The sequence below is a fragment of the Podarcis pityusensis genome (genome assembly GCF_964106645.2).
Source record: "Podarcis pityusensis genome assembly, chromosome: 2".
Taxonomy (NCBI): Eukaryota; Metazoa; Chordata; class Lepidosauria; order Squamata; family Lacertidae; genus Podarcis; species Podarcis pityusensis.
In genome coordinates this window covers 77,682,058-77,694,673 of record NC_138029.1, presented here as the reverse complement: position 1 = coordinate 77,694,673, position 12,616 = coordinate 77,682,058, and the positions used below count along the sequence as shown (strand labels likewise).

The 12,616-nt window shown below is 41.6% G+C and overlaps 1 protein-coding gene across 2 annotated transcripts in view; it reads left to right on the top strand.

Moving 5' to 3' along the window:
* The first annotated feature begins 551 nt into the window (after nucleotides 1-551).
* CENPP (centromere protein P) overlaps nucleotides 552-12,616 on the top strand; it is a 158,362-nt gene continuing 146,297 nt past the window's right edge. Inside the window, exons 1-5 of one of the 2 annotated variants that reach the window (XM_080994247.1) lie at nucleotides 552-789; nucleotides 2,012-2,167; nucleotides 3,117-3,274; nucleotides 4,485-4,606; nucleotides 9,512-9,600. In XM_080994247.1, coding sequence (XP_080850373.1) covers nucleotides 2,031-2,167; nucleotides 3,117-3,274; nucleotides 4,485-4,606; nucleotides 9,512-9,600 — 506 coding nt within the window. In that variant the 5' untranslated portion in view covers nucleotides 552-789; nucleotides 2,012-2,030. Of the gene's footprint in view, nucleotides 790-818; nucleotides 1,261-2,011; nucleotides 2,168-3,116; nucleotides 3,275-4,484; nucleotides 4,607-9,511; nucleotides 9,601-12,616 lie in introns of those variants that run through there. The other variant, XM_080994248.1, reaches the window with a different exon arrangement.

Genomic DNA, 12,616 nt, shown 5'->3' with positions numbered 1-12,616 from the left:
CTTGCCACGGCTCTGAAATGTATAGCCCGGGGTTATTAAGTGCAGTTGTGACCATGTCTTCTCAGAGGTAGGCGCCCAATGTATTCAATAGGGCTTAATCGGCTCAGGTCCGCGGAGTTAGGAACGTTCGAATACGCTGCAGTCATCATTACTTCGGTAAGTAGCTCTTGATTTAGAAAAGGGGGGGGGGAGGTTGGTAATGGAAGGGCGATGAAAGCTACCCGTTTTGTCCTTTTGTAGCTGTGGACGTTTTCCCACCTGAATCAATGAAAAATCTATACAAAACACAGCTTGGGTACCAGCCATAGAAAACGGCCACCTGAACCGCTCCCTCCAATGCTCTCCCAACAACCCAAAGCAGATGCTGCGCGCGTGTTCCCGTTTTAGAGCTCTGCACCGCTCTAACCTTTTCCTATCTCTACGTGCCATCCAAGCTCATTGTTTCCTAGCCGGACAAGTATACTCGGCAGACTTCTGGACTGAACTATCTGATCTTTCTGAAGAGGAAGAAACGGAAGGTAGTGGGGTGTGTGAAAAAGTGGGCTATGGGCTGTTCCGCGGAATCTTTTTCTGTTCGCGGCAAGGCTCTTCGAAAGAATCGTGGCGTGCTGTGGGGAGACCTAACCCAACCCCAGGGTTATGACGAAGCTTACTAGACACTTTATCTCCCCCCACCGCTTATTCTAAGCGATGGTAGCGTCTGAGACGCGCTTCGTTTGGCGGTTAATTCAGATCTAACGCCTGGTCGGAGGAGCTCGAGCTAGGGCGGTTTTTGCTGCGGCGCGAGGGGTACGTTGCTGTCCTTACGTCAGCCTCGGGGCGGTGGGGCCAGGGGAGAGTTGCGAGGAGTCGCTGCTGAAGCTGCTTTCGACGACGGGGACCCCTGTTGCCTTTGGCGAGAGTGCCTCTGAGCATGTGCCGTTCCCTGCCTCCTGGCCCTCCCCACCCTTCGTAGTCGCGGCGGGTCTCCATGCCAAATGGCCTCACAGTTGAGGCGCATGCTTCGGCCGGGGTCGGCCTGTGTGAGGCGTTTTTGCCCCTGAGGGAAATTTTTGCCCCTGCCTGGGTGGGAGCTTCCGTGCTGGCCTCCCCAGCGGCAAAGCGGAGCTTCTCCAGGGTCGGGGGGCGGGGCCGCCTCTTGCATTTCTGCCGCCTGAGAGGACCGCTTCATCCCGCCTCATCTGGCGTCCAAGCCCTCCGTCAGCAACTGTTTCTCGCCCCCGCCTCGACTCCCTCAAAGTTGATGGCAGGGACGGTGAGGTTAGTGTAATGCCTTGATGGCAAAACACCGGATAAGAAAAACCCTTCGGGGTGAAAACACTGGTGAAGCCTGGTACTCTTAATAGGGCTTGCATTTGGTGGCCATAAAGGAAGCCCACCTCTGTCCCCATTAGACGTATATGTGTGCATACGTTGAAAAGCACATTTTGCTGTCTCCTCTGCCCTGTGTTTCTACCTTCATGACACAAAAAAACTTCATGAGCAAAAAAAGAAAGAAAGAAAAAATGACAAGTTTGCTGACAATAAAGAAATGCACTTGGCCTGTGTGGTTTGGTATTTTAGACTCTCAGATCACAGCACTTGTATCTATTTAATGTCACCACCCCACAGAATATATCCAATGATCTTGAGGGGATTCAGGACATCTTCCATTTTGTTCAGGCAATCTAACTGGATATTATAAACTTCTGGAATAGTTAAGCTGAATCCCCTTCTTGCTTCTGACAACTAAGATGAGCTAGCTACATGGATTGTACCCCAAAATTCAAATTCACTTACTTCAAATTAATTTATTCATTAAGATATTAAGAGATAAACAATTAAAATTATGCCAACCTTAGAAAGCTTTTAGGTGTGATTACCAGAATGTCTGGTAAGAAAGCCAATGAATAAATATTAATTTTTCCACTTAAGTTTGAAAATTTAACCTTAATTTCAATGACATTAATTTTGGGGAGGGATGGGGAACCCATTACTTACCAAACTGCTGTTTTCATTCTCTTTTCTGTAGGAAGCCTGGGGTGTGAAAAATGAATAATAATGATATTAAGATTTATGAAAATGAAATCCAGTCTTTGGAAGAAGAAATTAAGATGTTAACAGAAGAATATGAATGTAGTCTACATGGATATTTTGCTTATTCTGATGGGGAGATAATGAAAGCTATGTATGCAAATCTATCTATCTATCTATCTATCTGTCTCTCTAATTAGCCCAATCCATGTTTATTCATATGTAAAGCCAACTGACTAATGTACAGTTTGGGACTGATCCTTGAAGGGTCCTGAGTTTGGTTTGAACAGTAATGTAGAAAATTGTCTTTATCTTGTATGCAGGCAATGTAAAACTGAACTTTTTTCTGTTACTCAAATGTAAAAGGGCATCTGTTACAGATATCTTAGTGGCAGCCAGTACATGCAGTGATTAGGAAGCTGGTACTTTAAAATTGGAAATGATCTTTTGTTTCAACAATAGATGTGCTTTCACGTTGTATCAGTTAGAAAAGGAAAATAAATATTAACACCAGTGTAAAGAACAGGTGGGCTTGAGTACTGTTGTGTACAACCTGCCTAATTATCATATTTGTTAGATTTAAAACTAAAATGATCAGTTTGCTCATTTCTAACATAATGATCTTGGTTCGTGGCTTATTGCAACAAGAACAACTTGTGTTCCTGGAGGCTTCCTCTTCCCCTCATGCATTTAGCTTTGGCACTGATAGTTTCTTAAGCCACTGTTTCTTGCAACTTCCCAAATGAGGTTTAAGGATTCACAAAAAAATAAACAGAATATGAAACCAGGATATTCTGATTTGTTGGAAGTCCTAGATTTAATCTAGGATACTGGTGCCAAAGCCAAACTTGCAAGGAAAGGAAGAGAGAAGGGAATGTCTGGGTACACAGTTCATTATTAATTGAATAAAATATGGCTTATTGGACCAAGTTCATTAAGTTTGAGCCAGTCAAGTGCAATGTAAGTCTAGTGCTATGTAAAACAATCCTAGGGAGATGTGTATTGAAATACTTTACACAAAAAACTAGGCTATTTGCCAATATGTCAGTGCTGGAAGTAGGCTTCTCATTTTTTTGCTGACAGCTGAAGTTTTTTTCTATCAGGAAATCATTTAAAGGAAAATCTCAAGAAGACTTAAGGCACTATGAATTTTCTCCAGACTTGAAAACTCAGCTTGACTTCTTAGAGTCTGATCTCTTCTTCATGATGAAATTTACAGGCATTTGCTTCACACATTGTTCTAGAAAACCTGTGGAGAAAAGTAAGTATTTTGACTCTTTATGCCTCACCCATTCTTAATTTCTATAAGCTTCTGTCATATGTCATACCTTATCATATTTGAAAAGATCCTACAGCTGGGGTAGGATAACCTGTTGTCCAAATCCTCAAGTTGTAGTTTCCGTTTTCTGTATAGTCTTTAATTCTACATAAGATGTATGATGGAGGTATGGAGATGAGTGAAGGTTTACGGAGGAGAGGAAGAGGCCTAGTTAAATGAAAGCCCCCCCCCCCTTCTGTTTTTCCTTAGGTATTTTAGAATCTGGGGATACTGGTCAGCCAACACTGGTTATACTGGTGGTGCTGACTAATGCCAGATCTGCCCAGAATAAAACATCTATCACCAAGCTGACTTGGTGTGTATAACAGACTTGGACTGATGAGCTTGGTGGCCATTTGCTAACCCAGGTGTGTTCACCTGTGTATTTGGTGCAACATCATTCCATGTCAGAGAGATTAATGGTGGGGAGGGGTTCACCATAGTCCATAAAAAATTCATCCCCTTTTCTAGGAGGAGACTGATGTGCATTGTCTGGGTTCAAGGGATTGTATGTGTTGTTTGGCCAGAGAGACAGATCAGAGATGTTGTTAATGTACTGTTCATCCCAGTGTACTACAATCTCCCTGACCAAGCAGGTGTGAGTAGTCTCGAAAATTATGTTGAATAGCTTTTTCAGAGTGGTCATGGGGGACTTCAGTATTCATACTAAGGCTGCCCAAGCAGGTGGGCTCTGGACATCATAGCCTCCATGACAATGACAGGACTGTCTCAGTACATTGTTGGCCCAGCACATGTGGCTGGACATAACCTTGACTTGATCTTAGACATTTCATTGATTGGGGAACTCACTGTGAGTCCGTTGTCAGTACAGATTGTTCCTTGGTGTGGTTTGGAATGAATGTGGCTACTTCACTCTATAGGGGTCCTCTAAATATTTTCTGGACTCCCATCTCCCATCATCCCCAGCCAGCATAGTCAGGGAAGATGGCAGTTCAAAACAAGCAACACCTGGAGGGTCCACAAGTTCCTCCAGCCCAGCTTCAGACAATTGTAATCATGAACTGGTTGGTAGAATAAATATTTTATGTTAAATATGGCTAATTTTAATGTTATTACTTACTTACTTTTTAAAATGAATTAAGCAGATATCAGTACCTTAATAAAGGTCTCTTTTTGTTTACTTTTGTGGTAGGTGGAACTAGAACTACACACAAATACAGGCTATCAGGAAATTGCCATTCAGTGTCCTTTCAGTTGGAATTTCAACTCATGGAAGAAAATCAGGCAAATGAAGAAGACGTTCATATCAAACAGGTATATATTAGGAAGTCTGATTTTTCTTTGGCAACCATTTATATTTGGTCACAGCGTCACTTTGATTCTTTTGGTAACTACTTTTCTAGAAAGCCTAGTAGCATTTTCCTTCAGCATGAAAGATATAACATCACTTTTCCTTGCTAATGATTAGTGTTTGGTGTGCGCACGTGTGTTTCTAAAAAGAAAGCTCATTGCAGTATTTAATTTAAAGCATTTATGTCACACTCTTCAGCTGAAACGGCATCCAGAGTGGCTTATATAAGGTCATTAACAGATATGGCAGCGCTGACTCTCAGGCCAACTATGTAAAGTGATGCAAAATGAAAAAGGGCTGAAGAGGAAAGAAGTAAATGAGAGAAACCTCTAGCACCAGTTCTTACAGTTAAACTTGCATGGAAGTACTGTAGTTGAAGAAGAGCCAAATTTAACTAGTCTCTGAGTAGAGTTGCTTGAGTCACCTTGTCATCCCAACTCTCCTTCTGATAGAATGCAATGAATAGTACTGAGGGTTGTATTCAACTAACTTTTAGTATTGAAATTAATGAACCTATGCTAGTCATGATCATTAATTTCAATGGGTCTTCTCTGAGTAAAAGACTACACCCCTGAGTGTTTTATGTGTATTTAATCTAGAAACACATGAAAGATTAGTTCTTCTGATGACTTGTTCCATTTAAGAGCACAATCCTGTGTTTGCCTATTTAGAAGTAGGCTCCATTGAGTCCAGCTGCTTATTTCAGTGTGTACAGCAGAGGTTTTCAACCTTTTTGAGTCCACGGCTCCCTTAACCAACTACATTCTTTCTGCAGCACCCCTGGGGCTCAGGAGCCCAATTAGGTCACCCCTTGCCTGAAGAGCTGGCAGCCTCTCACCCTTTTTTGAACACCCTCCCTTGTGAAGTATTCCCTCAGCCTCCTCTCCTCTCCCTTCTCATTGGAAGTCCTCCCGGGAGAAGTTGCTGCTGCTGTCCCTGGTGTCTGAGCTGACCATCCCCCTAAGAGAGGTGCCTCCGAGAGGCAACATTCGCCTGAGGAGCTTATAGCCAGGGCTGCTGTGATAAACAGCTGTGCAAACCTTTGGGAGGCAGAGACAGGATAGGGCATCAGAGGAGGGAGGGAAGAAAAGAGGGACAGAGGCCAGTGTTGCCCACGGCATTCCTGACCATCATTCAAGGCACCCAGTGTGCCACAGCACACTGGTTGAAAACCACTGGTGTATAGGATTGTAATCTAAATGGGGTGTGATGGGAGGGTTGAGTTAGAACAAGTTAGAGGTAAAGGGAACTGCCAACCTTCTTATTGGCAAGCCCTAGGCTCTGTGGTTTAGACCACCACGTCCTGTTAGAACAAGGTATAAATCTAAATTGCCAGTAGATGGCAGCATTTTCCATCTCATAATGACATAGTATCAACATATAAATTACTATAGATTTGTCATTTGTATCTTTATTGAAAAATTGTTTCCCCTTTAGAAAAATATACGTACACCAGTGTTACATAAACTAGCACTGAAATCCAGACTTTTATTTTATATTTTATAATGTAGGTCTAAAGTCCGTCATACTCACCTTGCTCACATATCCCAGTAGGATAGACAATGTCTCATTGTGAGCATGCAAGTGGCTTCTGCTTCAACTCCCCACCCACTGCATGAGTGGGAATTGCAAACCATGATTTATGGCTGATTTTGGGATGGTTTTGGATATAACACTAAACCAAGGATTGCTGTTTGCTGTTTCTGCTCCTGCTAGGGGAGCTGAATTGGAAGCCATCTGTTCATTCATGGTAAACTATTAACTGGTTGATTGTGATGCATGAACAAGGTGAATATTGCGGATTATGTATTCTTCTGCTCTGAAATATACTATAAAGCTATATAGTATAAGAAATTGTCATTAAAACAGGAGCCTCTGTTTATGTGACATCCTAGGTTTCTGACAGAAACACCAAATTGTAATACACCTAGCAACCTTAGTTATTTTTTTACACTTATAATTTAAATACAGCACAAAATAGCACTTTCCTGTAATTTACCTCTGCAACTGTAGCTGTGATAATCCTGCTTGGAATTGGTTAGTAGTCTGTCATGTGCAGCATTTGCCTTACAACAAACATCTGCCCTCAGTGGGGCAGTTCAGTTGTAATGCTGGTGCTTTTTAAACTGTGGTTAGGTAATCAGTGCTAGGCTGTGGGGTAACATGCTTCCTCTAGAGTGAAATTATCTCCCACATTTAATTGTACATTAATGCTTATTATTAAGATTAGATAGTGTCCCCACTTAACCTAGCTTTGTTAATCGATTCCAGACTCTAATCTCAAATCCTGATTAAAGAAGGAAACTGGCTAGTCTTACATTGGCATGAAGGTAAAATTTATTCCAGGGTGACCAAGATGATCAAGGGTCTGTAAACCAAGCCTTATGAGGAATGGTTGAAGGAACTGGGTATGTTTAGCCTGGGAAAGAGAAGATATGATAGCCAAATATCTAAAGGGTTGTCACACGGAGGATGGAGTGAGCTTGTTTTCTCCTGCTGTAGAGGGTTGAATCCAAACCAGTGGATTCAAATTACAGGAAAGGAGATTTCAACTAAATATCAGGAAGAACTTTCTGATGGCATAGCTGTTCAATAGTGGAACGAACCGCCCCCCCCCCCCCCCGAAGGTGGTGGACTCTCCTTCCTTGAAGATTTTAAAGCAGAGATTGGATGGCTATCTGTCATGGATGCTTTAACTGAGATTCCTGCATTGCAAGAGGTTGAACTAGATGTCCCTCATGGTCCCTTCTAACTCTACAATTCTAAAAATTAAAAAGACTTGGAAAATAAAAAAATATTCACTTTGTGCTAAAAAGATCACAATGTAAGCAGAAGATGTGCCTTCTGGGAGGGCATTCAGCTATCCCTAAATATTCACTTGTAGATCTTTCATACAGTGGAATTGTATGATAATACTGTCTGTAGCTTTAGGTTGTCTGCTGAAATGAAGTAATTTTTCTGTGAAAATTAAAAGACCAGAAATTGTTCACATGATGTCCATTATAAGTGGCAAACTGCCATTTGCAGCATGGTTGAGTTGATGTAATCTGTTGGTCTTTCCCTAAGACTTTTCCATTTACATGATAATTCCATGAATTACTATTTGTGTCTTGCCAGGATCAGAGAACGAAAGAAAGTAAAAACAAGTAATAGGTTTTCCTTAAGTAAAATGAAAGCTGGTAGGAGTGCAGCAAAGTGAAGGGAGTGAAAATGGTTGACTGTTTGCATGTTGCTGTTATACGTGTATTTGACATCCCTGGAAACCAGCTGTATGGGTGTTTTAGTGTGTTCTCCACATGTTGTGGAAACAATAGCATGAAACAAGAGGTCAAATAAAAAACCCCAAACCTTTAGTTTTTAAAGTATGTGAGATAACTAAGCTTATCTAAAGAATCTTGCTGAAGTGTTTTAGGATAATCAGTTCTAGAACATTGTAATATCTCATGACCATCATGGCTAGCAGCTCTTGATAGCCTTATCCATGGGTAGGCAAACTAAGGCCCGTGGGCTGGATCAGGCCCAATTGCCTTCTGGATCCGTCCCGTGGACGGTCTGGGAATCGCTGCGTGGATCGCCAGCGTACGCATTCTTTCCCTCCCTCACACGGCGGCGGCACCTCCCTCCCTCCTCCTGGCTTCTGCCTGCCCTGCTTGGAGGAGGAAGGGGGCTGGGCTTTGTTGGTGCCAGCAGCAGTAGCGCTCGAGCGGCCGCCATTTTAAGCAGCCCCTCTCTGGAGCCCTTTCGCCAGTAAATTTTTTAACTTGTTCACTTATCTCCTAAAATGTCCATTTCTTTGTATGGTTTCAGTTATTCTATATTTTTAAGAATGGACTTGTGGTAGCTCATGAATGCTTTGCGCTGCTTTGGGGATATAAATCTAAAATAAAATCTCTTTTCCTCAAGAACTAGGACGTTGCATTTGTCATTTTCTCTTTTAACCACAAGATGGCACTTGGATATAAATATGTAACTTCAGCTTCTGAAGATTTTAGTTTGCCTAAAATATTTCACCCTTGCTAAGTTTTGCTCTTCAGAGTGCACATGGAAGCTTTTCAGACAGCAGTTGTTTACTTCTGTGGTAATGTTAACTTGGGTACTAGTTTTGTATTACTGCTTTGGTAGGTAGCAAGCTACTACTGTTCCTTTGTCTCAGAGCATCCACTTTGCATTCAGAAGGCCCCAGATTCAACTCCTGACAGGAATGGAAAGGCCCCCCATCTGAAACCCTGAAGAGTTGCTGCCAGTCAGGGTAGAGTATACTGAACCAGTGGAGCAGTAGTCTGACTCAGTAAAGGGCTGCTTCCTATGTTTCTAAAAGCAGTGGCTGTTCCATAGTTCTTCACAAAATAAAGTCACAGTAGATCAAAAATTCTTCCCAACTATTATTTCTACTTGGAAGGATACATTCTAGCCCTAAGCCAAAAATGCCATCTCTTAAAAGCATCCCAGAGGAAACAGCAGTAATCATTGCCAGATCTTCCAAGAGTAGTTTAACACTTGTCAAATGCACACTTTACAGTGGTAGAAGGGTAAGCCAGCAGTATAGTGCAAGTTTGACACCTTCTGTATTACTACAGAAGTAGAGAACCCTATTCTTGGCCTCTTTGGCATCAGCAGCATGACTGACTCATGTGCCTTCAGATCTTAGTTTTCCCTAATGTTGAAGAGAATTTGGAGTAGCCTTAACTCATGCAGAGATCAACATAGGACATCCAAATTTAAGTTTCTCTTAATGGTCACCTTTCATTGATTTATTATGTACCATATATAGAAAAAACCATTGTAATTTGATCATATTTTAGTCCTATATTTGAGTATTTTCTACTTATTTTATCTATTAATAAAACATTTTCTTTTTTCTGAACCAGTGTAACAAAAATGTTTCAGCTATTGTTACGGACCTTAGCATTGTGATAGAATCTGACGAATATTTGGATTTAAGCAAGCTTGTATCAAGGTAAGACTTCTACTAATATATAGAGGAATATCTTTCTTTGCTTTGGACAATGTCAGTTACACACAACATATAGTATGTTCCAAGTCCCACTGAGTTCAGTGAGACATTCAGCCACGTGGTAAAGTAAGGCAATGAATCCCTTTTAGCCCAAGGGGTAACTTTTATTCCCTTGAGGGTAATTTTCCAGGGGCCATATGTCAGTGGTTGGTGGGGCCAGCATCAACAGATGTGGCTCATAGTTTAGCAGACTACATTCCAGTGGTGCATCTATACACTTATCCATTCAGGTAACAAAAAGGCACTATCCCAGTCAAAGACACATTCCACCAAGGGAAAAGCATTTCACACTGGGCAGGTGACTGACGTGGCCTGGGGAGAGGATGTATGGCCTAGGGAGAGTCCTGAGGGTGGGATAGGGAGGGCTACATTCAGCCCCTGGGCTTGATGTCCCTCACGCACATGTGGTATAAAGTTGCTATCTTAATTAAATTGCTGGCATATATGGTTATACAAGATAATACAGCTTTTATGTTTGAGAATGAACTACCTTATTCTAAAGGTGCACCAATCTGCGATTTGGGAATCACTCACCTGCAGTGTCTCTGCCTTAGGTTCAGCTTCAGTCTATCAGCCCTTGTCCAGCCCACCACTGCTGCCAGGCACGGGTTCAGCTTGTGCCTACCTGCTCCTGACTCAGTTTTAATGGAGAAACAGTCTTGGTGGCATCAGCACAGTGATGACATTGTACCCCAGACTTCCCAGTGATTGCTCCCAGTGGCTTCATACTGATGCTAAACAACCCTGGAAATTTTTTTAAGAGTGCTTTGTGGTACCCTGCAACTATGTTGCCAGATTGTAGGCACATAGTTTCCCAATGCCATTTTCTGAGACATGCCATGCAAGTATTTATTTGCCATATGCTGAAGGGGCACCTTTTTATCTTGGCTTTTGACAGCTGATACACATATTTTCAGTATCCACCCTATTTGTTGACTGTAATTTGTTTTAAACTGATGTTTAAGGGGGGGAGAGAAGTCAAACTGAGTATGTATTGATTTACATGTGATTATTGGAAAACTGAAAACTAAAAACTTAATAATAATGATGATGATGTATTTTAAAATTGCTGAAATGCACCCTGGAAAATTATAGGTGAAGGGCACATAAGAAATTAGAGAAAAAATAATATGTAAGAACAAAACCGCCATAAAACAGTGCCTCCAATTCCCAACTCATAGAGATGGTCCAGGAGGATACCATGGTCAGTGGTATGAAAGGCTGCTGAGACTTATAACAGGAGCAGCAGGATTTCAGTTCCCCATCGCTACTTGAGAAAAGGTCATTTGTCAGGGCAACCAAGGCCAAGTCTGGAACAAAACCATGCCTGAACCCAGACTGGAATGTGTCCAGATAGTTTCCTCTAAAAGTACCTGAAGAGGAATTGCTGCCACACTCACAAATACTTTATATGTAAGATGTTCATAGGTTAGAGAACTTATCATGTGAGTTTTTTTAACTCTTCTTTCCTTCCCCTTTAAAATAACCGCAGAAATGGGGGTAGTGACAGTCAAATAGGAGGTTTGTGTAGGGAAATCAAGTGTTAGAAATATGATTTAGTCCTGGGCCAGTGAATTGTGGGGAATCACTATGGGCATGTTTCTAGAAGCAATTCTTAAAGTCAAGGGAGTCACTACAGCATCCCTTGCCTTTGAGAATTGCTACTCAAAATGCACCTGAGGAAGGCTTTCTCTCCCCCTCCCCCAGTAACAACAGCAGGCTTGGAATAAATAATATTTACAAGCACATAGTTCCCCCCTCCTTTCCCTTTCAAATCAAACCAAATGGAAGTCAAAAGCAAACACAAAACCCTCAATATGGCTATTTTTATTTTTTAACTATTTAGATCCTTTAGAAACATGCTTGGCCGCAAAATTAAGGTAAAGATAAATGAAAAAAATAAGCTCAGCATCTTTGCAGTACATAAATGTAGGTTTTCTTGTCAGGATTTCTATTTCAGCATGTGGTATTTCCCTGAGCCTAACTGATCTTGAATTTCTCTGCTGGTTGCAGTACATTTGACTCTTTCTCTTCATCTGTGGAAATAGGCAGTGGCATCTCAGAAGTTCTGCCCATTTCTGAGAGCAACATAAAAAGTGGCAGCCAATGTTTAGTATAATCTGTTGTATGGGTCACACAAAGTGATTTACTGTGTTGATTTCATGCAGTAACAGTTTTCATATGTATATAGTGCCCATTGATATTTAGCAAACCAGACTGGGTTTACTTTGGCATACCAGCTCTTGCCTAACATAATTGATGTGGCACATTCACCAAAATAATGATGGGAAAGAGTTTCCCCAAAAAATCTTATAAACGAGTGTTTGGCTTTCATGCTAGATTTGATTGTTAAATCATCATCACACAACTAACTATTATTTCAAAAGCTGCTTACTTGATGCAGTATGAAGCATTTAAACTTGACTTTTGCCTACCAGCCAACTGAAATTTGAGTCCATCAGTAGTGTGCCAGAAGTGAGTATTAAATCACATCTGGATCCAATTAAGCACTGAAAGACTCTTACATTTGTAGGTAGTGGAGGAGGGTAAAACATGAAGCATTTTTTGCCATAACTGGAAGGGTCACTGCTTTTGACCCCCCCACCCCAGTATGGGTGCAAAAACGTAATCATGCTTTGGTACTCAAACCCCCCCCCCTTTTTTTGTAAGACTTAATGTAGAATCCAACAATTCTGAAACATTTCCTTGTTCAACATCATTAAAAGTTATCACACGTAGATCTCAAAATTCGTCTGGCAGGGCAAGAAACCAAGAATAAAATTTAAACTGTTGACAGATGTGAAGGAAAGGGGGGGCTTTGCCCTGCCAGATTTGAAATTGTACTATGAGGCGTCATGCCTATGCTGGGTCAAAACATGGATAAAACTGGAAGATAAGGAAGTGCTAGACCTAGAGGGATTTAACAACAGATTTGGGTGGCACGCCTATCTATGGCATG